The 25,326-nt window shown below is 36.7% G+C and overlaps 3 protein-coding genes and 1 pseudogene across 4 annotated transcripts; 2 read left to right on the forward strand and 2 right to left on the reverse strand.

The window, feature by feature from the left end:
• Window positions 1–5,465: 5,465 nt before the first annotated feature.
• On the reverse strand, window positions 5,466–6,691 carry LOC113741862 (uncharacterized). Of its 2 annotated transcripts, none has more exons than XM_027269506.2 (2): window positions 6,414–6,691; window positions 5,466–6,319 (listed from the first exon to the last, which is right to left on the reverse strand). In XM_027269506.2, exons 1-2 carry the CDS (start codon window positions 6,423–6,425, stop codon window positions 5,519–5,521), a joined length of 813 nt encoding a protein of 270 aa, XP_027125307.1. In that variant the 5' UTR covers window positions 6,426–6,691; the 3' UTR covers window positions 5,466–5,518. The 2 variants fall into 2 exon arrangements, with proteins under 2 accessions (XP_027125307.1, XP_071903494.1); XM_072047393.1 differs by having other exon boundaries at window positions 5,466–6,343; window positions 6,414–6,440.
• Window positions 6,692–8,664: 1,973 nt separating this feature from the next.
• Window positions 8,665–10,924, reverse strand: LOC113740613 (splicing factor Cactin-like; annotated as a pseudogene).
• Window positions 10,925–13,970: 3,046 nt separating this feature from the next.
• On the forward strand, window positions 13,971–16,947 carry LOC113740614 (putative disease resistance protein At1g50180). Its single transcript, XM_027268162.2, has one exon. The coding sequence runs from the start codon at window positions 14,035–14,037 to the stop codon at window positions 16,756–16,758; it is 2,724 nt and encodes a 907-aa protein (XP_027123963.1). The 5' UTR covers window positions 13,971–14,034; the 3' UTR covers window positions 16,759–16,947.
• Window positions 16,948–17,886: 939 nt separating this feature from the next.
• LOC140005975 (calcium sensing receptor, chloroplastic-like) lies at window positions 17,887–21,749 on the forward strand. Its single transcript, XM_072047394.1, has 6 exons — window positions 17,887–18,247; window positions 18,538–18,783; window positions 19,605–19,791; window positions 20,633–20,783; window positions 21,072–21,203; window positions 21,345–21,749. Exons 1-6 carry the CDS (start codon window positions 17,987–17,989, stop codon window positions 21,580–21,582), a joined length of 1,215 nt encoding a protein of 404 aa, XP_071903495.1. The 5' UTR covers window positions 17,887–17,986; the 3' UTR covers window positions 21,583–21,749.
• The last annotated feature ends 3,577 nt before the right edge of the window (window positions 21,750–25,326 follow it).

The raw sequence follows: 25,326 nt of genomic DNA on the forward strand, positions 1-25,326 counted from the left end.
AAGGGTATCGGCTAAACATGGGGACATAAATATGATAATGATTGTTCAGATAATAATTACGTTAATTAATTGTAATTAAAATCCAATTATGTAAACATCCAATTAATTCCTTAACAGATGAGAAAGGTTTAAGGAAATTGGAAGGCTTGGATGTTAGTATAATAAATGATTAAAAGGACTTTTATGTAATTCTATCAAAATACAAGCTTTATTCAGTTGTACTTGATACTCAACTTGGCATCAAACATTGTAACATACCAAACCTGCCCATAACCTTAAATGTCTGAAAGGCTATATAAGTAATTATAGTGAAATTAAAGCTATAATAACTTGTACTCAGTGTTCCAAGTACTCTTCAAACACTCTCACATTCCCAAAATAGCCTCACCCCTGCGGTTGAAATCTAGTCCTAAACTCGTTCTTATATAATATATATAATATATAATATATATAAGGATATATTATAATCCCACGCTTTATTATACAGTAAGACGTATTTTTTGGGAACGGAAGGTTCGATCAATTAGGCAGGACTTAGGAGGCTTAAGTTAATGTGATTGGTGATTATATGGTCACATGGGCCGTCGCTCTGGCCCCCGAGACAGAGGATTCCTTAAACAGTATCCGAACACGTGTATTTTTCTGCCTAACTCTCCAGCATGGACCCCGTCCCCCCATACTCCAATTTCACCCCGACACTTCAGCTTCTCCATGCGCTATTTGACCAAACTAACCTCCCATAATTCCACCTAACCGCATTCTCCAAATGAATACACATGGTTAAACTAGTAAATCCACATCAAACTCCAGGCCACGCCTTATAATATGACAGCTCACCCACAGACCCAAATCACGCACAAAACACACACAGAGTATCTGTCACTGCAATTACATAAACGATTGAGAGCACTGAGCAGCGGATGCAGCAGCTATGGATTATGGGTATACTTTTATCCCATGCCCCCTTTGCCCCCTGTTCTCTATCCCTGATTTGTTAGATTTTTTGCGGGTTCGCTTATTTTGTTGTGTAAAGTGGGCTGGGAAGAAGACTTTTCTTTTTGGTTGATGAGTACGAGTTTTTCTCCCTGTTTGTAGCCATGTATGAATCTCTAATTCTTGAATATCTCAGATCTGTGCTGAAAACCCATTGAAAAGATCTGTGGGAATGCTGATTTTTCGTCGGTTTATGTGATTATTTCAGTTTCTTTTTTTTGTGTCATGAGTTGGCTCTTGTGGATAGTGGAAGGCTTGAGGACACTGGAGGCAGCGGTTCATCGATCTGTTCCCTGAAATCCAAGCATGAGAAAAAGAGAAAAAAAAAAGAGTATTGGAACAGGAATCGGTCGATAAACCTCTGCATCCAGCGCTTAACCCTTTCTCCATTTGCATTCTCTTATTATTCTTTCTTTCTTTTACTACCATCATGTTCTTGAACGATCTTTTTCCGTTCATCTTTTTTTTTTTTTTGGTATTTTCTTTGCTGTTTTGTTCTCTTTAATTCTTTGGTAAAACGTTTTATGATATTTTTCTTCTTGTGTATTGTGTTTTTTTGTCTTTCACGTTGGATAAAATGGCCTTGTGGAGGAGCGTTGGATCTCAAAAGTCCAAGTCAAACTCCCGAATAGACATATGGGGAACTGGGAAATAACTCTTTATGTATTTTCATTGGTGCATTTTTTTAATTATATATTTGTTTGTTTCAGTAATCAAAGAGGCCACCACTGAATAATGGTAGACTTTCCCCTACCCAATAATTTACATGCATGCACGGTTGTATTTTTGGGTCGTCCATGATTAGCTCCCATTAATTACTACTACTACTAGTATTTATTATTTATACTTAGCTTTTGTTGCAAACACCTTATCCTTCCTTGTATATGTATGTACATATTTCTTGGAGGGTATCATGTGTGTTCTCTAACCTTAATCTGATAAAAGTAACCTATACATGCCATGTAAGTGCAATTAGTTAGTATGTCTATTATTATCTATATATTAACTACTACTATAATCTAATTATGAAGACAGGAAACTAAACTTTGTGCTGTAGATGATTTGTCACTCTTTTAATTATGTGGGCTCTTTGTTTGGCGGTACTTGAGAAGCCTAGCCATTTGGTTGCTTTTTCTATGAAAGGTTGATTTCAGATTAGCTGTAAATCTTGTCAACTGGCAAACCTTTTTCTACATAATTTGCTAATTTCTATCTAGTTTTGTCACCTTGAAACAGCTTGTTGCCTTGCTAATTGTCCTTGGGAGTTTGTACTGGTATTTGTTTGTATTTCATTAGAGGTAAAAAGGGTTGCCTCGGGGTTCATTTCACTCTTTCCTATCCTTCTTTTTATCCTACCATGCCCGATTCTTGTCCTTGATAGTTTACTGTAGAAAAAAGAATCATGAGATGTTTGAATCGGAATAAGTATGGAATGACATGAATGAAAGGGCTTGTAATTTTGTTTAATGTGCATGGCTTTTGGCTTCTTTCTTGAAATAAAATATCCCATAAAATAAAATATTGTAGCTTTTACTAATATTATTGTTGTCTCGTGGGAAAAATTAGCTGAATTGGGGAAATGGAATGAAAATTGAACTCTAGTAGTAAGGTTTGCCATTACTAGTTCAACACTATCCAAAAGTCAATTAAAATTTTTCAGATTTACAGCAATTTTTTAAGTACTAAATGGAGTTTTACGTTGAGATTTTTAACTTACAAAAAAAGATCAAAGTGGTGGTCCAATAGAACCATGACTTCTCTGAACAACCTAAAAAAATCATGCCATTCAATACCCTATAGAGTTTGGAGGACAAAAAGAGAACCAAATTCTTTTACCAATTGATTGTCATTGTCAAAGGGTGTGCGGTCAAAAGTATATTACTTTGGCGTTGTTCGTTTTGCTTAAAAGGGAAGCTTAGGTGATGGGGAACACAAATGCCTTGCGTCATTATATTGTGTTCCCATGGAAGTGAGCTACTACAATGGATTATGGATGGGGTGTACCAAATTGCCAGAGAATCTATGAAGCTTGAATTCAACCCTTATGGGATCTGGCATCAAATTCGCAATGCCAAAACCTGAAAATTCCAGTCAAGCATTTATTGGGTCTATCAACCAAATCCAATCCTGTATGGGACTTCATTTGCTTCAAGGAAGATCCTCCTACGCTTGCGTCTTCATCATTCTGATCCATCTAGGGAAATGGAATGCTGATGCCCATGATTTGAGGACCATTCAATTTGTGGATAACAAATTCCCACCATCGATATTTCCTTTTCTCTTAGCCCTTTTGCTTCTTCAAAGTTCTTTTCCTTGACAAAAAGCAACCATCTTTTGAAAGGCAGATGAGGAATTGGTGAAAAAGATTAGGCTGTTACATTACTACAGCAGATTTGTGCTTTTCTACTTTATATTGGTGCATCCCAAATGAATGATGTGTCGTTGGTGAAATGAGGGTGATAAGAAGTATGAAATGATGCTAGGCATTGACATTAATTTAAGGAGCCTTGTAGTGGATGGAGCAACGTGACAAAAAGTAAGCCATCTTAATGATGATGGCTACGCTGATGAGATAATTTTAAATATCTATGCGGTTGTGACAAGTAAAGATAGCAATGGCGTGCTAATAATCGTCACTATTACAATTATTCAGTTCTATATGATGCATTACAAAGTAAGATGGATAGCGATCGCAAATGCATCTCAAGTGTCAGCTATACAGTAATACTGACTGCATGTTTAATCTGTCATTAGAGAGCAGTGATGTAGATTAAATTGTGCTGGACGATTTTTAATAATTTGTTAATGAAATTTGATTATCTATAAAAAAAAAAGTAAATCTTAAAGACGGTGTATACGCTATCACAATTGGATATACGACACATATGCAAATTTTGAGTTTCACATTCAAATTCGAATTATGTGTCGTACATCTAATGATGAAAATACATGCACTGTCAGTATATAGAAAATTAATCTTAAAAAAAATACAGTAATACAGTAAGAAAGTTTACAAAACATCTCAAGGTACACAGTGAAGAGTATTTGATTTTTTTTTTTTTGGGTTTAAAGAAGATTTCAAGTCTTGTCACAGGAATAGGGAAAAGAGAAAATTTTGTAAAAAATTCAGAAGGGCTGATATCTGATGTCCCCAAAAACCCATCACCGGATACTAGGCCTGATTTGTTTGTTTTGCCTCAGTTGGAGTCTTATCCGTTCACACTACTCGCAAAAGGATAAGTTTTTTATTGTTGTTGGACCAGCGGTCCTTTTTGCGGTTAGAAAGTATGAATGTAGATGATGACGAAAGTGGGCTGGAGATAACTCCAGTGAATCTCATATATATTAATGAATTCATTTACAAGTGTCAGAAAATCACGTCATTCATGAGTGATGAGTGATAGATACTCATATGAAAATATTAAAATCAAGAAGGCGATTATAATTTAGGATGCGTTCCATAAAACTGAAATCTCAAAACTAAAGTTTGAAATCTGAAAATCAAAGTTTGAATTTATTAAATTATTAAATTATTAAGTATTAAATCTAATACATTTGAATGTATATTACATTTAGTAATAAGTGAATAACTTATCACTTAATTTTGGGAGTAAGTTTTGTCTAGAATATTTAGTGCCGTTTAATTAATTCAGATGTTCAATTTTTATTATCAAACGGCTTGAATATATAAAGATCTGAATCCATTAAGTTTTATGTGTTGAACTGGATTATCAAATAGAGCCTTAGTTTGTGTTATCATGTGCTTGTGACTTTCAATTTTTACCTTTTTTTTATTTTGTGGAAGACAATTTATTGGGTGATGTAAAATCACCATAGTTTCACGTCATCTAATGGATAAGTTCCAATAATTAGACAAACTCAAAAAAAAAAAAAAAAAAAAAAAAAGGGATCACCATATTCTCAGATGACGCCATGAAAATGTAACTGATTACCATTTTGGGTAGCAGTTAATTTAGTTTGAATAGGATTTTAGAAACCTCTTAATGAAATTGAACTCTAGAAGTAAACTAAACATGAGTTAATTCGAAAATAGTGAAACATAAAGTCATAATTTGAGGGTCAACTGATGGATTAGTGCTTATAAGTAGCCAAATACTTTGGATTACTTTCATCACATAGTTTGACTTTTCAGGTTAAATCCATTTATAATTTTACATTACCACCGACACTAGAGGAAAAATATTCTGCAGCAAATAAATTAAGAAATTAAAGTGATGTTATCTTACTTGAAGAAGAACTAACATAAATCTTATTGGACTTTTAACAGGAAATGGTAAAAAAAAGGGTGAACTAAAATGCAAACTGGAGGATAAAGCAACCAAGGAAGAAATCTAAAATGGCTCGAAATTGAAATGGATGCTAAACTAGCTGAGGAACATGGAAAGAAATGCACTGCCAAGAAAAGCACACCTCAAATTCCTATAGTTTCTGCCTTGAACTGGAAGAAAACATGTTTAACTTTCAGGTGAAAGAAGCCTGATTTAGATTATTAACAAACAGTAGGTTATACTAGTTTGTGGTGGGACATTACATTTGTCTGATAAAACAGTGAATTAAACAGAGTCCCCTGAGAATTGTTCTCTGGTTCTTCTCTTCCTTGACTTAAAGAAGCGCTGAAAGAAGGAGCCACAATAACAGAAGAATACACCTTTGAGCTGCCAAGTGAGATCCCGCGGAGCTCACGTTTTTCTTGAGACTGATCATGATCTTCATTTCCAATTATATTATCTTCAACTGTTGTTACAACATGATCAACAGGGCTGCTTTCTCCTTCAACGACACTCTGATCAGTAAAATTCCGCGTAGATTTTGAAGAATCGAGAGCTGAGGATTTCGCCAGGTTCTTCGTGATGGCATGTTTAAGAAGCTGATAAAGCCTTGGATCCTTTCCCAGCAAACTAAGATTTTCTTCGCGAGTATCCATGGTTCCATTGTATGTAAAGTTTGTCTTAGCATTTCTTCCCCTTAGAAGTCTAGATGCATTGTCATAAGCCAAGGCTGCTTCTTCAGCTCTGTCAAAAGTCCCCAGCCACAGCCTCAGCTTCTGAGATGAATCCTTGATTTCAGCTACCCATCTTCCCGAAGGCCTTTGTCTAACTCCTAAAAATCTTCTTCTTCCATGGATGGTAATATTTTCTCGTCTTGGACTTTCCATGTCTACTTGCACTTCAATACTTTCAGGAGGGGTTGCTGTTGCCATCATAGGCAGCAAGGGTAGACTTGTAAATGGATCTTGGGACTGAGATTGTACTTTTGAGCTTTGAGCGTCCATGCTACCATCCATGGAGATGGGCTTGAGGATTTGCTGCGTATATAAATGGGAATAAACCTATATCAAGTATTAAACAACATTTATATGACAATAATAGGAGATTTAAATAATGACACCCTTGGCTTACCTGGTTGATCATATGGTTTAACAAGATAAAAAATATGGTATGATTAAGTATGGCAGATGGCAGACAAATCAGCTCCAGCACACTGGGGTAGAGAACTTGACAACATTAGGAAGTCATGCATTAATATGCAAAAACTAGCCAGTGTACTTGGTCCATAATTTGGTAAAGACCAAAAGATGAAGCAAAATTCTTACTAGTTGTACTTGTACAATCAATATGAAATACAAGACTGGATTAATTGTTGCCACTTTTGGGATCAGCTGATTGATAGAGGAGCAAAATCTTGGGAAATTCTGAAAAGGGTACCAATTTTTTTCCAGTCATCGTTTGTTTCGTCTTCCGAATTTTGCTTTTAGAAATTTAGTTGTATCTTTTGTGATCTATACATTGATGTTATCCAGATGTGAACTTCATTTCCATCAAGTTGCAACTTCCATGGACTGCTATTGAAGTTGCTGATGCCACCCCACTAGTTGTTGATTATAATAGTGAGGATTATTCTGATTAATGCTCTTGTAGCTTGCATCCAAGAGCAAGAAACCAAATTAACGCCTCAAAAAAACCACAAAATAGACAGACTTACCAACGTTTTTATAAAATCTGACTTCAAGACATCCTCTCTCCTTAGAAAGCTTAAAAAATGTTTTAACTCTTGTCACCTAACAAGTGTCATCGTTTGTCTTTTTGACATGCTCTCAGTATAGAAAACGTTATATTTTTAGCTCATCAACCTGGAGCATAAATCTACAGCAGTTTATGTACTGCAAATTATCAGAAGAAAGCTGATACTTTCTTGTCAAATTTGTCGCCAACTGTTGATAACCATTTGTTTTTAACATCTCTATTCGCTGAAAGATTAATGTGCTTTCTCCAATGCTTGAATTTGTGTTGGTTATTCTTTTGTAGTTATCAGGCTATAGGCACCATATGAAAGATCAGGAGATGGAAAAATCATCTACGTCTGACTTCCTGTTTCTTTGTTAGTTTTTCTTTTCTTTGTTTCCTCATTTGTTGAAAAGAATCTTGCAGCTAATTTTGGTTATGCAAAAGCACAACCCAGAACGGACAGATCAACAACCCTACCCATCTTTACTTCAAAGTATATCTTTGCTTTGGCATCTTGCAGGGATCCCCGAGGACAACAGATTGGAATTGGATGTTATAGCTAAAGGTCTTAGACACAGCTCCTAGGACAAAGTTGGTTCGATGAGATTTTAATGGAAATCATAAATAGTGCTGGTTTCAAGTCATTATCTCAGTTTTGATAAAGCATATTATCAATTTTCTGCGAGAAAGATACTCATTAGATACTACAAAGATGATTACCTAAAGAAAAGCTACATAATTTAATCAGAGAGTAACTTCCTATTACGTTTAGGTACCTAAATCCCACAGATTGATTTTTGATATGCAGTAATTCAAATTAGAAGGACTTCTATTGGATTACACAGTGTTAATCGAGCTGATTTCAACATGACAATGTACATTTTGGACTTCATGGGTTCTGCTCCAGGGCTTCATGCAGTTCGGACCATGTCTAAGAACTGGTGTTAGACTTTCGACATAATTAAAATAAACGTAATAACTTTTTCCATCGGGGAGATTGTTTGGGAGAGGAATATCCGAGAATGACTTGTTTTTCAGATTATATAGGTATAAACGAGTAGTATCAGAAACCGAAATGTCCTCCGTTCTTTGGTGAATTAAAGTTTAGGTCTTAAGCAGGAAACCATCATCCATATCTTTCTTGCATCTCACATCGTCACATTCCTGAACATTTTTTCTTTTAAACTCAAGGCTTTTCTTAATCTTGAATTACAAACCTAATATTTCTGGTCGAATTTAGGCTGGATTTTTTATACATGCAATATTCCTCAATTTGAAACTGGATCTGTCATTTTCACTAAAGATTTATGTCAATCTGAGTTATGTCTGCTTCTATAAATGCTGAAACGATATTGTCAGAGAGGAGATAGTTAAAGACAATTGTTATTGCTACTGGAAAAATTCCAAAGCTGAGAGGCTCTTGTTAGCTAATGTATTTGTATTTTGCATTATAACTCTACCTTATCAAAACATAGACATCCATAAACTATATATTACTCTTCGTTTTGTATTATAGCTCTACCTAGTCTACTACTGTGTTTACTCCCAGTAAATAAACATTTTGCTGTATTCGCTTTCAACTGTGAATTTTTGTTCTTCACGTATAACATACCAATGATGGATGGTGTTACAATATTGTCAAGAAGAGAAAAATTACAACAAAGCATTCCTCGATCGAACCAGATATCCAAGGATCAATCACCTCCGGTACTGATACCTTTTGAAGTTGAAGTACAAACGTAGGACTCCTTGTCCAAAAGTGCACTTGAACCCCTTCTTATGGGAATAATCCCTTTGTTTGTTAACTACCCGAAATGCTATGTCTTCATAAGGTGGCCCTGAAGGGAACCTGATGATGCAGGTCTCTAAACTGTTGCCATCCTTCTCGATGGCATAAGTCGGAGCTTTCTCTTTATCAGCAAGATCTGGATAGAAAATGTTGAATTTGTACCCTTGTACAATTTTTGGCTGTGGGCTATCATGGTCATAGTGGTTGCGTTTGTATTTATTCCACTCATACCCCGTATGAACACGATTAAAATACTGGGGCTTTCTTGGACTGTACTTGGCACGCCACCAGTAGACCTGTGAATCAAGATTAATTTCATGTTTCCAGCCAAAAATTGCATCACCTTCTTCCATGGCTCCCATTGCTTTCTTCTCAAAGTTATCATCAGGAGCAGGGGCCCAGCCCCCAATTCTTGGCGATGCTTTTCTGGATTCTCTTCACGCCTTGTACATTGTGGCAAGAGAACTTGAACATCTTTCCCGTCATGACAGACTGGGTCCTCCTCTATTGTCAGGCTTTGGACTGAAGTCTATCTCACAGTCTCCGAATTCTATTGGTTTCTCAAGGTGCTGGAGGTGTCTGCTAAGTACTTCGGCGTGGATTTCCTCAAGACAAGCCTTACCCTTGAAGATATCAATGCGCCTAAGAAGAACTTCCCAAAATTCGACCACCTTAGCTGTACCAGACTGCATCTGCGCCTCAACCTGAGACCTTAGAGCTTCCAGTTCGCGATAAGATTTCCCCTGCAGAAGTCTCTGCACATATGATTCGATACTTCAATGCATTCCTTGCTCTTTGGCAAGCAGTTCAGGAGGAAGTTGCTCTCCACGCACAATGGCTCGATCAGATGAGTCCCTTTTTCTAGCTTCAGATAGTTCCCAATCACAAACCACGAGCAGTGGCTGCCAATACTGCATGTGTCTTGGCGTTGCCTTGTCCAAGTCGAGATGCATCTTTATGTCCTCATAAAGGCCTTCCAATTCATGTACAGTTAAACCCTTGAAAACCATGTCTGGTTCGTCTATTTCTACATCCAAATCATCTGAACGATAGAGATGCTTAGTAAGTAAATCGATTGGTATACCCGTCCCTCGCGTAGCCGTTTCCCGGAACCAACCTTGATTTGATCAAGGAGAAACTCTTCTTGCGTCTTAATAGTTAATAAAGGATATTCTCAAAGGAAGAAGTAAGTAGCTAGATCACAAAGAGTTGATCCATTTATGATATGCAAACAAAGAAGTAATTAATCAGCAGGTCACCAAAAAAAGAAAAAAGAAATCAGCAGGTCACAAAGAATAGGTGTCGACCAAGGATCAAAGTTTTAATTTTCAAGTTCTAACATTTTTGAACAATTTTTTTAGTTCATATTAGTTCATACTTCATATCTTTCATATTTATGAGCCAGAAACACTAATGCGTAAATCAGTCATTCATGAGACTTTTATATATAGTGTACATTGGCCTAGTAGAAACCATTTTTCTTCCCTTGATAAGCTAAATAAAATTGTTCAAGACTCCTTCACGCCATATTCTCTCATGGTCGAGACATCCATTTGATCTCCTGACTTTCCAGGCCCAAACATGCTGCTTAGACATTCATCTAAAACTCCCAGTCCCCCAATGCACCGTAACATCTAAATCTCCTTGATTATGCAAAGCAGGCTCTGGAATTGGATGATTGGGAAATCTGTTGGTTTTTGCATCAAAATAAATGATGGAGTAGGAATCGTCACTGGTATATTTAACTATCCAATGCAGGCGCCCGTCGAGGAAAGGGCCTGATCTACCCGACTGGAAGGGAAATTTATCAAATTCAATTTTTTGCTTCTCAAACTAGCAACAAGAACAAGACTTTCAGGTACCTCGGTTGCTTCCTGTTTTCTCATTCTGCGGATATATAGAACTGCTTTGTGGCCATCAGAGCGCTCTCATCATAACAAAGCCCGGCTAATATTTTTCTGACTGACGAGATTTTGAAGCTCTCATAAAGATCAATTTGTAGCACTTCGTTGCGACATCTGGTTGAAGGTTCCATAAGCACATGGATATCAAGTTTATCCATCAAGTTATTACCAGTGAGAACACTGAAGAGCAACAGCCACTCACATGAACTCATCAATCGAAAACATTGGATACTTGGAAGTATTTTGGATTGGTTTTGGAAGTTCCTGAACAAAAACTTGATCGTCCATAGAATAAAAACAGGCTTTCCTCCCATCATCATGATCAACCCCTGGGATGAGCATGATTAAGGCTCGTTTTCTTCCTTTTCTGGAGACGCTGAATTTGGGATCGGATATCCAAGACCGCCATTGTTTACAAACGCACATGGATCGCAAAAGAGGCTTCACAGGTAGCCTATACTGCTACTGCATGCATGATCCAACTCTACTTCCAAGAACCTGCATGGAATCTGACAGTCAGGAGAGTTGTGGGTAATTTCATTCAAATTGACCGAAGCTATGTTCAAAACCTGTCTCGAGAAATTTGGCTGATACAGAGTAAAAGTAGTGCTCCAACAAACTGCTATCTTAGATTTGATTTGAAGGAAGCATTAAAATTCTGGGAGTTGCCATGGGAAGTCGATTGTCAAGTCAATCGTAACATCATAGGCTTTGGGCAATTATTAAGTAGCTTCTTACAAGATGAAAGTAGCCAGCTTCTGAGCACGCAGATTTCGGACCCATCATAGGTGCAGTGATGGATTTCTGAATGAAAAAATAGCCAATTTAGTCCGTAAACTTTTTTTTAGTGCCGATTTGGTCCCAAACTTTTATTCATAACCAATTTGATACGTGAACTTATTTTGCGATTTCAATTAAGGATCTTTATGACGGCGCTATCACTTAAAACTAATATGGCTCCTAATTGACTAGCTAAACAGAGGTATTTTGGGAATGTAATAAATCATGTAAGAAGCTTCAAGATTATACTTTAAAGAAGTTTCATCGGGTGATTTTTTACACGATTTAAAAGCTCTGTCTGATATTTTTACACAATTTATTTGTTTTATTACATTTTTGTGAGTGATATTTCCAAAAAAACCCTTGTATAGTTAGTCAATTTGGAGCCAAATCAGTTTTAAATAGTGATGCCACCATAGAGTTCTTAATTAGAACTGTAAAATAAGTTCAAGTATTAAATTGACTAGAAATAAAAGTTAGAAGCTAAATCGGTATGAGCAAAAAAGTTTAGAGATGAAATTGGCCATTTTCCCTTTTTATATTTATCATTTTCTACAAATGGCAGAATATGGTTCTTGACGTTTAGGTAGTTTAACTATGTAATTTTTTTGTACTAGAAAGATGGTATCTTGAGGAGAAAAAAGAGAAAAATATAAAATAGATTCCGGTAACAAAAGAAATTATTTTTGTATTAAATGTGTGAGATGCATTAGCTTTGTAATTAATGCCTAAATTAAAATTGATTTTAGGTTTGATAATATCCGTCCATTGAACTCGCCAATCAAACCTGGGGAGTTTCGTATAACATCATTCATATACTTAGGAACGCTCCTTTTGGTTCATGAATTGGATAATGTGGGATTTGTAATCCCATTCAACGCATATAACAAAAGTGCATATAAAAAGTTGATAGCGGATGCTCTTTTTTTTTTTCGATATGATAGATTTACAATTTTTGTATTTTTATGCTACGGGAAGAGGAGAACCTGAACAGGTCGAGAAAAATTGGAGGGGACTGAACCACCTACTGGTCCAGACGAGTGCACGACGCTCTCGTCTGGAAGCCACTCGAAGTGGCTTGCCACATTTTTTGTGGCCAATGGTGGGAGGCAAGGTTTGATCCTCAGACCTCCCACTCCACCAACTTTGGTGGTGGCCACTGAGTTAAGAGTGCAAGTAACAATTCAGTTGGCAACCTGCAAATTGGGGGAATTAGGGATGTAATCGAGTCAAGTCGAGCTCGAGTATTGCTATACTCGAGTATTGCTATACTCGAGCTCGACTCGACCCTTATGTAACTAGGCTCGAACTCGAGCCTGAGCTCGACTGAGCCTAAAAAATCGTAACTTGAGAAAATCCCTATAAACCCGAGACTCGACTCGATAAGGCTCGACCTTTAGTTAAAGCCTTATCAAGCCGAGTCTAATCAAGCTTTTTGACTCGACTCGGAAAATGTACAATTCTGCCATTATGGATTTTATTATAAAGAAGAGTATATTGTAAATTCAGTATAAATTATACCCATAACAGTCATTTTATAATTATAATATATATATATTATTTAAATATATCCCGACTTGACGAGTAGCTCGACGAGCCACAAGCCCCAAAATATTGACTCGAAACTCGACTCGAAAGTACGTTCGAATAGCTCGAGACTCGGCTCGAACTCGATCAAATCGAGTTCAAGCCAAGCCATTGACCGAGCAGCTCGCGAGTAGTTCGGCTCGCATACATCCCTAGGGAGAATTGGAGAGAGTAGAAGGGGTAAACTGGCCATCCAGAAACATTTGAAAATTCTGCAAAGGTGGTTGTAGCTTGTGAGTAGTTTGAGTCTGCAACAAGCAAGTAAAACTTTTCAATATTTGTAAGGTATGAGTCGCCATTGTCTAAACTCTAAACAAATAAATAATCTATATATGGTTTACTGAACTTTATACCTAGCAAAATTGACTACGACAAACTCATCTTATTAAGCACGTAAAGGTTCTTCCATTTTTCTAGTCAAATATGGCCGCCATTTGTTTCTTGTCAAATTGACCATGAGATTAAAAAAAAAACAATAATTCTATCCTGTTTTACTAAAGGATCTTTTTTATTTTTTTATACACGATAGATTTTATACTATAACTATTCCTTGTTTACTAGGGGAGGAGGGAGAACCTAAACAAATCAAGAAGAAACCGATGAATCATCACCGATCCAAACGGGTGTCTATGCACATGCTGGCAAAATATTTCCAAGAAAGACTGAATATTAGAATGTAAGTAAAAAAATTGTGATCCCTGATCTACACTCAAATAGAGATTTAAAATTACCTTGGTACGCAACTATTCCAAAAGTAGTAAATTATTTACTAAAGGATCTCAACAATGTCAAAACATCATTGGACTAGCACTCTAGTCAAAATTCGTTACGGAGTTGACTTAACCTGATCTTTTTTGAACTGTCAATTACACCTCAACCACTAACTTTTCAGAACAGTCTGAAAACACTTTTCTTTCAGGCCTGAAAATCCCTGAAACTAAGTAAAACAACATACATGGCTGAACAAGTAGTTATTTTACTATTGGACAAGATTGCTGACTATCTGATTGAGGGAGCTGCAGGTTTATGGCCAAAGGACTTGAAGCTACGTGATCAGATTGAATGGGTCGAAGGGGAGCTGAGGCGAATGCAGTGCTTCATCAAGGACGTAGATTCAAGACAAGATGCTGATGAAAGAGTCAAAAATTGGGTTGCAGACTTAAGGGAGGTTGCATATGATACAGATGATATTCTTGACTCTTTTGTTTACAGTCTGGTACAAGGACAGCAGAGGGGAGTTCTTGTTACATTTCTCAAGAGGTACTTCCTCTCCTTTAATGAGTTGATCTTATGTCGTAAGTTGAATGATCAGATAAAACGAATCAGGATTAGACTCCAAGAGATTAGTGACAGAAAATCCACATACGGAATTGGAAATATAGGAATAGGGACAGAAGGGGCTGGTTTTGCAGCTAGCAGACTGCAAGAGAGGAGAAGATCATCTGTTCATGTTTGCGAGGATATTGTTGGTCTGGTTGAAGATGTAAAAATAATTGAATCACAGTTGATTCATGGAGAATCAAGGCGTTGTGTTGTCTCAGTTGTCGGCATGGCAGGTATAGGCAAGACCACTCTTGCCAAGAGAGTTTACCTTAAATCTGATCTTAAGGAGCATGTTGATTGCTGTGCTTTTGTTTATGTCTCTCAAAATTTTAGAGCAAGAGAGATATTACAAGAACTGGGGAAAAAATTGATGGGAAATGTAGGAGGAGATTTTGGAAGAGCAAGCAATGAAGAATTGCGGGAGATAATCTCAAGTTTTTTGGAGAGTAAAAGGTATCTTATAGTTTTGGATGATTTGTGGAATTTTGCAGATTGGGATGATCTCAAAGCAGCCTTTCCTGAGGAGAAAAATGGGAGTAGAATTCTGCTTACTACCCGTTTTAAAGATGTTGCTCTCTATGCTGACTCGAAAAGTACCCCACATGAACTCTGCCTAATGAATGACGAGGATTGTTGGAAATTGTTCTCCAAGATGGTGCAATTAGACCGGGAATCCTCTGCAAGTTTGCCACCATGGGCTGAAGAATTAGGTAAGCAGATGCTGAGGAGATGTGGGGGATTACCACTTGCTATTGTGGTGCTAGGTGGCCTGCTGTCAAGAAAAGATGCAACCTTTAACGAGTGGCAAAAGGTGTTTCAGAGTATGCATTGGCAGTTGAGGCAAGAACCAATGCAATATGGAGATGTGTTGGCCCTGAGTTATATGGACTTGCCACACTACTTGAAATCATGTTTCTTATACTTTGGTCTCTTCCCTGAGGATTTTGAAATTTCTGCAAGGAGATTGATGCTGCTGTGGGTTGCAGAGGGATTTGTGCTGCCAAGAGGTCAACAACCCCTTGAAGATGTAGCAGAAGATTACTTGGAAGAGCTTATTGGAAGAAACATGGTTCAAGTGGCTAAAAGGAAGTCCAATGGAAGGATTAAAGCATGCCGAATCCATGACCTTCTCAGAGACCTTTCAATCTCAATAGCCAAGGAGGAACACTTCCTTGATTTCATCCATGGAGATGTCAATGCTGATTCTGTTACAACAAGATGTCGCAGACTTGGCATTCATTCTGGAGAAATCTCCATTACAGAGAACACTCCAAAAGTTCGTTCATTGTTGTGCTTTGATTCGGTTGAATCGAATTTCAAACCAAGGAAGGTTAAGCTCTTGCGCGTGCTTGACTTAGAAGGCGCTTACTTAACTCAGCTGGACTCTGAAATAGGAAATCTCATCCATTTGAGGTACCTGAGTTTAAGAGAAACTTGGTTAAAAAGATTTCCATCAACAATTGGCTACCTTGAGAAGTTGCAAACTTTGGACTTGAGGTCGACATTGATTAGTCCAATCCCCCTTGCAATTTGGAAGCTGCTGAACCTGCGGTTCTTGTACTTCAATGAACTGAAAGAAATGGTTGTGGATCCACCAAAGGATGCAGCTCTAACTCATCTCCAAACTTTGCAAGGGTTATGCATTAGCCAAAAGAGTCGAATTGAGAATGGCTTGGACAAATTGACCAACATAAGAGAACTGGAATTGCATGGTGAGCTGTATGCACAAGAAGCTGCCTTGGAAAAGTGGATTCTCAACTCAAAGAACCTGGAATGTCTGAAGCTACATGCTAATCCAGTTACAGCATTCGTGGTTGATGCTCACACTAAAATTCAGGACTTTGACAGAACCCGTCTTTCGATCCCCAAGTCAACGATGTTTGCAGATCATTTTTTTCTTTCTAAGCTGCATCTGGACGGATATATCAAGAAGCTCTATGATGTTGAACATTTTCCACCGAACCTTGAGGAGCTATCATTGAAAGACTCCTATTTGATGGAAGATCCCATGCCAAAGCTGGAGAAGCTGCAGAATCTTAGAGTCCTAAAATTGAAACAATGTGCGTACGTGGGGAAAGAATTAGTTTGCTCAAGTGGAGGGTTTCCTCAACTGCATTTGCTGAAACTTTCTTTCCTCACATTACAGACTTGGAGGATAGAGGAAGGATCATTGTGCAACCTTAAACAGTTGGAAATTGTAGAATGCAAACAACTGAAGATTCTCCCGAGGGGATTGCATCCATTGACTAGTCTGAAGGATCTGAGATTAGGATATATGCCCCATGAATTCGCATTGAAGGCTCGAGATCGTGCAGGGGAGAACTGGTACAGAATTCATCGCGTGCCTCCATTATAAATTGCCTTCATTGGTAAAATCAGATGGCTGCAGCCAAATTTTTATGGTGGCCTAATGCTTTCCTGAGTTCTTTTGTCCATCAAAATTCTTTCTTTTACATCTCTTTTATTACCTCTTTTTCATTACTTCCTTCCTTGTAACATGTAACAGACTATTGCTTTTATGAAGACCGACTCACTTTACAACCAATCTTCAAATAAACTTCATATTGAAAGATGAAGTTTTTAATTTCAGATATCTAAAACAAATTAGGCAAAGGTACTATCTACTTTTAAATTGAAATGTTCTGGAAAAAAAAAAAGATCTAAAGCAATTGAATTCATGCTTTTATGTATTCTTAATAACACTTTTAAGCACTTCAACAAACATCCATATCATTTTTTTTTAGTGTAAGTGGGAGGATTCGAACTCGAGACCTCTTGCTTACACTCTCTTCTTCCCCGTACCACCCAACCCAACCCTCTCTCCAACAAACATCCATATCATGGTAAGGAATGAGTAAAGTGAAATGAAGATTCTACTGATTTCACGTGTTTAATGGCTAAGTATGGTAATGCATGAACTACCTTCTGGAACCATTATCCTAATGGCTCGTAATTAAGATTTTCACAATGTAACAGCTAGTAACATTTTAAAGAGCTATAAAACAATGAACAAACTTCCTTTACAGAAAAAAAATACATGATTTTTTTAACAGGTGCCCTAAGCACTGTTAACATCATATTATTCGTCTAACTTACTATATATATATATATATACATACATACTAATAATTATTATTTTTTTATATTTATATATTTTATATTTAATATTATTTACCATCTTGTATTTATTTATTTTTTATAATTAATTTTATATTTTAAAAAATATAACACCTGAATATATTTTAAAGAATGTACGTGGGAACTGAAAAAATAAAATATTAATGTACTAACCTTGTACAATTGTACTTCAGCATGAGCAGCATACAGCCAACTTTTGTTTCTGGACGAGGGGTGTCCATCTCTCATCCTTAATTCCACGTGTCATGATTTTTGTGGTTTAGCTGGAACTAAAGTTGCCAGGTAGGATTACATGTACCAATCAGCATTAACTTGACCGTTTTCCAGTTCCGACTTCCGACCACAAATCCCTGTCCGACCCACCAACCAACCAATCGACCGATCAAAACACACACACAACACACACTGACTGACTGAAGGAGCGGTGGCAAGAGGCTGAAGGTGTGATGGCCCTCAGAGCTTCTTCAGCCACCGCTAGACCACAACTTCCTTCTCCTCCACCACTTCCATCTTCTTCTTCACCGTCCAAAACTTTTGTTCCCATTACCAACATCCCACCAAGTAGTAATCAGTTTAAGTCCAACCCTTTAGTAGTCTCACTCCCTACTTCGACTGCTCTATCTATACTTACACTCTTCTCAGCTCCATCATATGAAGCTAGAGCTATTAGCCTCCCTAAGGAACAAATAGTCTCTTCTCTCGATCAGGTAAAAAGTTAGAGAACTCTCTTAAAGCTTTTAGTTGATTTTGGAATTTTCAATGCATTTTCTTGGAATATTGTTGCTACAATTTCTTGTATTTACTAATTATTGTTTCTAGCATTATGTTTTGATTGGCATTTTCTAGAACCATAGTTGACATATTTTTATGCAATATGATCATGTTTGCCAATTTTTGGTGAAATTTGGGATTTTTTTCCCCCAAGTTTTTGACACATTCTTCACAAGGAACTGCAGATTTCATGAAAATTTAGGTGTTTTTTTGCTGAAATTTTCAGGTGGAGTCAGCGATTGATCAAGTTCAAGATGTGGGTTCGAGTATATTTGATGTCGCGGGGAAAGTGATTGGTGCTGCGGTTGAAGTTGTGAAGCCTGGGATTGATGCTGCATTGCCTATTTTAAAGCAGGCAGGAGAGCAAGCTCTGAAGCTTGCTTCCCCTGCAATTTCAGAGGCATCTAAGAAAGCTCAAGAGGCAATTCAGAGCTCTGGCATTGACACAGAGCCTGTGATAACTGCAGCTAAGGTTTAGTTATCTTTCCACTTGAAATTCTGCAATTATTGTCGCTATCTGAGCTTATTGAGGTTCATATTATTGGTTCACATAGATTGATTACTTTAACTGAATTCATATGGTGACTGAAAGAGGAAAAATGGGGGAAAGAGGAGTGTCACTGTATTTTGAACCATTTTTGTTGACTGACTTGGACTAAAGTATTCTCTTTTGATCTTAAGTTTAAGGAAATGAATGGATCAAGATGGTGGGATGGAGGGAATATTCAATATCTTGCAATGGACCATGACATTGCTTTACGCTTAGTTTTCTGGGTTTAGAATTGGATGACACGGAAAGAGATGATGTACATGGCTAGAAATTGCTAGTGTTTGAGATAAGGATTTGTTTTAGTTAGTGTTCTTTCTAGCTCTAGGTTCAATGTCAAACAAAGATAGTAAATGAGTGTCAATTACAGTACACCAAAAGAACATTCAGAGTACTTTGTCCGTTTATTTCAGTATACAAGTAAACAACATGAATGTCCATTAATTTCCTTTTTACTCTGAAACAAATCTTAAGTTGCCTTTCTATTGGGATTTTAGTTAACAATTTGGTTTTTTTCCTTTCAATAATACGTTTGATCCTACAATTGGTATTAGAATCACTTACCTGGGGTTCTCTAGCATTTTTGTACTCTTGTTTGCTGCAACATAGTTCAAGTAATTGTTTTGGATAAATTAATAACCATTCCCTGGTTCTTAGATAATGATCTCCAGTAAAGTTCCATTGTTTTGAGCTTTTGTTTTTATAGCATGGACTCAGAAAAGTGCATGACTTTCTTTCTACTGCAGACGGTTTCTGATGTAGCACAACAAACTACCAAAGTGATTGAAGATGCCAAGCCTGTAGCCTCATCTGCTGTGGAAACCATCTTATCAGCTGACCCTATTACAATTGTAGGTGCTGGTGGTGCCCTATTCTTTGCGTATCTCCTGCTTCCTCCTGTAGCCTCATCTGCTGTGGAAACCATCTTATCAGCTGACCCTATTACAACCAAATTGACTGTTGTATATCTGTATCTGGAGGGCTCGTTACGCTTACAACCAAATTCAATTAGTTAGACCATGTAAACTAATTGATAACTCAAATTATTAAGCAATAGAAGCATGCATAGTGCTATAGTTGTTATAATCATGACTGCTTGATTCTAGGAAATAAGAAGTAAAGGGTTGGCATGGCTAGCATAGCGCTTCTCCCATATGGAGGTGAATGCAGATTATTGAGTTCCAAAGGAAATTGATTCAAAATTGTGCTTACACATATTAGATGTTGCAATTTCTAATGATAAAGCCTGCTAATTTGGCAGAAAGTGAAGTTAAATATTGGAAGATGAGTTTACTCGAAAAAGACAAATTAAGGGAAGTAGTTTGATTGAGAAATATGGTTGGAGGGATTTCACAGTGATGTGCCAAAGATTGTAATGACCTCCTTCCTTTCAAATTGACACATATATCATATCTCACCTTAGAACTCTGCAATGTTTCCATTCTACAAATTAAGGTGACAGGTCTTCTAACAGAAGTCTTCTAGACAGGGTGGTATATTTTCTTAATCACCATTTTAATCATGCCCAATAGCTGCCAGTTACTGTTAGGTAGTCATGTTTGGTAAGATAATAGGAGATGTTTGTAATTTTGTGCATCCAATGGTATATGGTCACTTAAATTGTAGTAACTTCATTGATGTTCATCAACGTATCTATTTGTACATCCTAGCTTTTTGAAAGAAAGAGTCGATAAGGATATCTGGTACTTTTTTAAATGTGCTGTCTGAATGCACTTAGGCATCACTATCAGTTAAATATTGATTTGAAAATATTGTTATACAGGTGATCTGACTCCTACTCAGACACTGGATCTAATGTCTACCAAGAATTACATTTTGATTGATATTAGACCTGTGAAGGATAAGGACAAAGCTGGAGTTCCTCGCCTTCCATCAAGTGCTAAAAGCAAAATTGTCTCAATTCCGTAAGTAAACTATACTTATTACTTCATCCACTAGTTTATGTGGCCCCTAATTAACATTACCCTGCAAGGTTTTTCAGTAATTGGCTGCTTTCTTTTCCATTTACTAGCTCATTAGACGGTCTTCCTTGGTGCAACTAAAGTGTCTGAAAATGATTTTACTGCTTCAGAATGTTGATATTCTATTCTCTGTGATAAAATCGTATTCTGATTGAAAAAAAGAAAAGTATCAGTACTTGTGAGCAATGTTTCATGACTAGGAATAAGGCGACATTTCCATGACTGTGCCAGATTGGAAGAATTACCTAGCAAGCTAAAAAGTCTAGTGAGAAGTGTAAAGAAAGTAGAAGCTGACTTGGTGGCTTTAAAGATTTCATATCTCAAGAAGATCAATAAAGGTTCCAACATTGTCATCATGGACTCGTAAGTTTCTCCTATCCTTGCTTAGAACTTCTCAAACATGTTTGAATTGCATAGAGGGAGACATTGGCAATTCATACATACCTGCGCGCCTGGATATGATCTTTCCATCACTGAGCTGCTTTTGATCCATGAAATCTTCAGGTACTCAGATGCTGCTAAGATAGTTGCAAGAACACTTACGAATCTTGGCTTCAAGAACACCTGGGTTGTGGCTGATGGCTTCTCTGGAAGCAAAGGGTGGTTGCAGAGTCGGCTAGGAGCAGATTCTTACAATGTATCCTTTGCTGAAGTCATATCACCATCCAGAATTATCCCTGCTTCTGCCAGACGTTTAGGTACGACAAGCTCAGCCAAATTGCTTCCGGGAAGTTCTGATTGACTTCCTTTTGGGCTTGCAAACGCGATTAGACCATGATCCTAGTGTGGTGTTCTTCATGGTCACGCTTTTTGTAAATTGAGTAATTTCCTGTAAAATTTGTTCATCATAGTAACTTATCATTTCATGCTCAATGAAGTCTTATTAGAATTTCTGCTTCTTGCCTACAACTACTCCTTCTAAGTTCCAAGGGAAGTCATTCAGCTTTTGTTAAATTACAAGTGTCCGAGTGGCCTCATCTCTCAAAAATTTGTGACTGGGGTTTACACCAAGTTTACCAAAGCTCATGTAAATGTAGTACTAGGCAGTAGGCAGTACTACCATTGCTTGAATGGCTTTCAAATAAACCCCTAAACACCCCCCCCCCCCAACCCCCCTCTTCTTCCAGGGGGTGCGGAGGGTTAATGAAAGCTAATCAGGCAGTTGGCAGGCCAAAAAACCCACGGAACAAACTCATAAATCATGACTCGTGGATGGCGTGTTAGTTGCACCTACCTGGTGGAAAATGGCAAAATACTGATTACTAGGCTGTCCAAATGAAAGAACAGACAAAAAGGTGGTACTACGTTATCAATCAAACACAACAAAAAATGGTTTCCCTGATTTGTCCGCAACATTCAGAAGAATGTGTGCATGAAGAACCATGATAATTCTTGTGATAAAGTAAATTCACAAAATTAAGACTTAAAGCCAGCATTATAGGTGAAGATCTTCATCTTCTCTAGAAATTAGATAGGGATAATTTCAGAAACCTCCCCTGAGGTTTCTGACACTTTCACTGACATCCCCTGAGGTTCTCAAAATTTCACTTACCTCCCTTGATAAAAAATTGGGCCCCTTTTCTGACGTCATCAGGGCCAAAATTACAGATATATCCCAAGTAGTTGGGGTTAATTACTACCGTTTATGTTTAAGTTACATAATGAATTTTCTTATTCTTTACGTACCTATTCTTGTCATGCAAGATTACACGCCTGACTTCAAATTACGTACTTTGCAAGAAAATGTCTGTGGAGTCATTTGTTACAAGACAAGAAGTTCAATCAAATAAGAACAATTTATGTACACAGGTGGGATTGGGAATTCAAGCTTGTCCTTTTTGGTATTTAGGATAATGTTTTTATATGAACTCAAGGAAGATGGATAGCCTATTTTGCAAGGTTATTAGGTAATTTACCTTTGTGGAATTCTTGATATCAAGCCATTTGATTGCTAATGTGGACAGGTGGCTTAAGCGCGTAATAAGTGCCATGGATTCGAAGTTCGGCTGAAATATCACATATCGAACGAAGTCTTTATTAGAAACCTAATTAGAAACCTATTAGAGTTCAGTGAGCTCTCGTACTAAGCTCCACCGCCAACCCTCCATTTCGAAAAAAAAAGACAAAAGCAAAACAAAAGCAAACACACGAAGCGCAGAATAACGTTGAAACCCGCAAGCGGGATTATGTGTTTTTTCTATTTCAAGGTTAGCTCGCATGCGGGTTAATGTTATATTTGAGCGCGAGAAGAAAAAATTGGTAATTAGGCTCTTTGGGCATTATAAGTAAATATTTAAATTAATGGCAGTTTTATTACACCAATATTATTGTATTATCATTATTATGATTATTGTATTATTTCTTATGCAAATATAACATTTAATTATTTAAATTTGATTTTATTTTTACAATTTATAAAATTTTTATCACTTATATAATATTTTTAAAACCCTAATACATCTAAATTTGATTTTATTTTTCAAATTTATAATATTTTTATTTAAAAAAAATGGGATACGGATAAGATATCCGGTTGGTTCGATTTGCATAGGTGCATATGAGAATATCCGAATACTCCTGAAACCCGCAAGCGGGATTCTGTGTTTTTTCTATTTCAAGGTTAGCTCGCATGCGGGTTAATGTTATATTTGAGCGCGAGAAGAAAAAATTGGTAATTAGGCTCTTTGGGCATTATAAGTAAATATTTAAATTAATGGCAGTTTTATTACACCAATATTATTGTATTATCATTAGTATGATTATTGTATTATTTCTTATGCAAATATAACATTTAATTATCCAAGCAGTTTGATTTTATTTTTACAATTTATAAAATTTTTATCACTTATATAATATTTTTAAAACCCTAATACATCTAAATTTGAATCTAATTTTCTACAAGTCATACTTATAAATGCGAAATCTAACAAAAAAGTTAAATACAATTTTTGCAGGTCAAATTTAACAAATGCGAGCTATTTGCAAAATTTTAAATATTTGCAACATTTTTTAAAACAAAAATTAGAAGCTTTCTGCAAATAATTCCCTACCTCTCAAAAAATACCAAAATAAAAAAGATAAGAGCTCGCATTTGCTTCCTAGAAATAATTCCCTAGCTCTTAAAAAAGGAAAAAAAAAAATTGAGAAGAGCTCGCATTCGTGGAATGCGAGCTCAATAACCAGAGCTCGCATTCCACGAATGCGAGCTCTTGTAAGCTCGCATTTGTGAAATTCACAAATGCGAAGACCCCCCTGACGGAAATTAAACCCAAAATCACCCCTTTTGTAGAATTTTTTTAAAATTCATCACAAAGTTGGAAATTTCTCAATAGAAATACAACTTGTCTGGATTCCTTTCACTCTCTGATATCATTACGGTTGCTTTGCGATTACAGCGGCAAAACCTGTTTTTAATGGAGAAAGATGTAGGTGAATTCCATGATTCTCCCCTATGGCTTGAAGAGGCCATGGTTGCAGCTAAAACTTTTTACTCAGAGCTCTAATTGTAGCACAGCAAATGCACTTGTTATCACTCCAAATTAGTAGCAAAGAATGTTAATAGCTTGAAACCTCAGAGGTAGTTAAGTTGCTTTGCTTTATATGCTATTGCTACTGAAACAGCAAACCTTCTGGCCGTTGCAATTTGCAGCTAGCCGTTGCAAAATCTGCCAAATAACTGTTGCATGGCACATCTGGTGCATGCAATTTTTTGTATTGCACTTACCCCCCCTCAACTTTACTAATTAGTCCAAATCATTTATTCTTCTTTGAATCTTCTACTAATACAACTTCTGCAAAGGGTAGCTATGGAATAAAAATACCTTCTCACACATGAAAATAATATTTTAATCTGATTTGGACTGGATTGTTACCACAAAATCAAAAGCAAGGGAGGTAAGTGAAATTTTGAGAACCTCAGGGGATGTCAGTGAAAGTGTCAGAAACCTCAGGGGAGGTTTCTGAAATTATCCCAATTAGATATTCAATAGTTACTAGGGATAATTTCAGAAACCTCCCCTGAGGTTTCTGACAGTCTCACTCACCTCCCCTGAACTTTGCAAAATATCAGATACCTCCCTTGTCAGATTATTGGACCCTATTTGTGATATCATTGATGATGAATTGACAGATATACCCTCATAACTTATGATATATTTGAAGCTATTTTTGACAGAATTAGTTAAATGAGTAATAGAGATATAACTTTTGATATAACTTATGATATACCTTCTATTCCACTTTACACTTTTTATTTGTAGTACAATCACCAATGAAGAGTTTAGCACTAGTGTTTCCTTTCTCTAAAGTCATGTATTTCATTTTTTTTTTTTTGTAAGACAATTATCTAGTGTAACTCATTACTTATATTTGGGTAAATTTGGTTTTCAAAAATTCAATGACGTAAATTGTATATTACATTATCTCATAAAGTGATGCGACACAATTTGGGTTATTGAATTTTTTGAAAATCGGATCTACCTAAGTT

This window comes from Coffea arabica, chromosome 4e, assembly GCF_036785885.1.
Source record: "Coffea arabica cultivar ET-39 chromosome 4e, Coffea Arabica ET-39 HiFi, whole genome shotgun sequence".
NCBI classification, from domain to species: Eukaryota; Viridiplantae; Streptophyta; class Magnoliopsida; order Gentianales; family Rubiaceae; genus Coffea; species Coffea arabica.